This window comes from Amphimedon queenslandica, unplaced genomic scaffold, assembly GCF_000090795.2.
Source record: "Amphimedon queenslandica unplaced genomic scaffold, v1.1 AMPQUscaffold_13379, whole genome shotgun sequence".
NCBI lineage: Eukaryota > Metazoa > Porifera > Demospongiae > Haplosclerida > Niphatidae > Amphimedon > Amphimedon queenslandica.
The window spans coordinates 209633-210877 of NW_003546385.1; the positions used below are offsets into that span (position 1 = coordinate 209633).

The 1245-nt window shown below is 35.2% G+C and overlaps 1 protein-coding gene across 1 annotated transcript in view; it reads left to right on the top strand.

Annotated features, from left to right (window-relative positions):
* The window catches only part of LOC109582495 (uncharacterized), a 5009-nt gene extending 4464 nt beyond the window's left edge, over positions 1–545 (top strand). The window contains exon 4 of the mRNA XM_019997225.1: positions 524–545. Within this exon, the coding sequence (XP_019852784.1) occupies positions 524–545 (22 nt within the window). The remainder of the gene's footprint in view (positions 1–523) is intronic.
* Positions 546–1245: the final 700 nt, after the last annotated feature.

The following is a 1245-nucleotide window of genomic DNA, read 5'->3' on the forward strand; positions in this document are numbered from 1 at the left end:
GGAGAGGAGAATTTAGATGAGGGACCAGTTGCTTATTTTAGTAAAAAGCTACTCCCGAGAGAACAAGCATACTCGACAGTCGAAAAAGAGTGCTTAGCTATTATTCTAGCCATCAAGCATTTCAGTGCATATCTCATAGGGAGATCTTTTATTATTCAAACGGATCATAGAGCTCTTCAATGGCTACACAAGTTTAAAGAGAAGAATGCAAGATTGACTAGATGGAGTTTGATTCTGCAACCATATAATTTCACTATACAACATCGGAAAGGGGTAGCAAATGCAAATGCAGATGCACTTTCTAGATTGGAGAGGAAGAGCACTTCGTGCCAGAGGGGAAGGGAGGAAATGTAAGAAGTTGTTTCTAGATGGATCCGGAACTCTCTGTGTACTATTGTAATTATATATTATGTGTTTATTCAAGTGTATTCTAGAACAATCATGTAAAGTATTCTTGTATGTTATAGAACCTTCTGGACATTTATAATATCTATATAAGTGTGTTGTGTTAGTTGTGTTTTAGTTGTGAGTTTCGTGTTGATTAAGAATAAAGTTTGGTTAACAGATAGTTGGAGCGTCTGTTACAATTGTTAATTCAATTTTATAGAATGCTAAAATTATAAATAACAATATATTCTTATTAGCAAACTACATTAATATCTTTTTTTAAAATGAATCATACAGTCAAACTTACACCACTGGCAGGTCTATAGTCGGAGACTTTAACTCTATTAATAGAATAATAACAATCAAATTGTACAAACACTTACTGATCAGCTAGCTGATGAAGATCAGCACATTTAAGAGCTTCAATCAAGTCTTCTCTATATCCACCACCAATTTTCCACTCATAAAGCAAATGAAGCATTGGATTATTACTATGAGCTGGACTTTGCTGGAGAGCCTTAAACTTCAGAAGCATTTCCATGCATGCAGCAAGAGTATCAGCTTTGTCACCAACTCTCTTCGATATTACTGCCATTTCCTTTTCACTAATAGTGACAGGTACCTGTAAAGAATCATTATGTCAATAATAATTTGATATTTGCATTTTTACATTTTCAGCTGTCTGCTCTTCTTTGGGAAACCAATAAGATTCCTCAGGAGTCGGTTGTCGATAATTTTTCCTTTTCTGACAACAAAAAGGCAAGTTAGCCGTCTGACCCGAAGCAGGAGAAATGTAATGAGGCTCATATCCATCACATGCAGTGCATTCATAGTAAAGTTTTCTTGATATCTCTATGC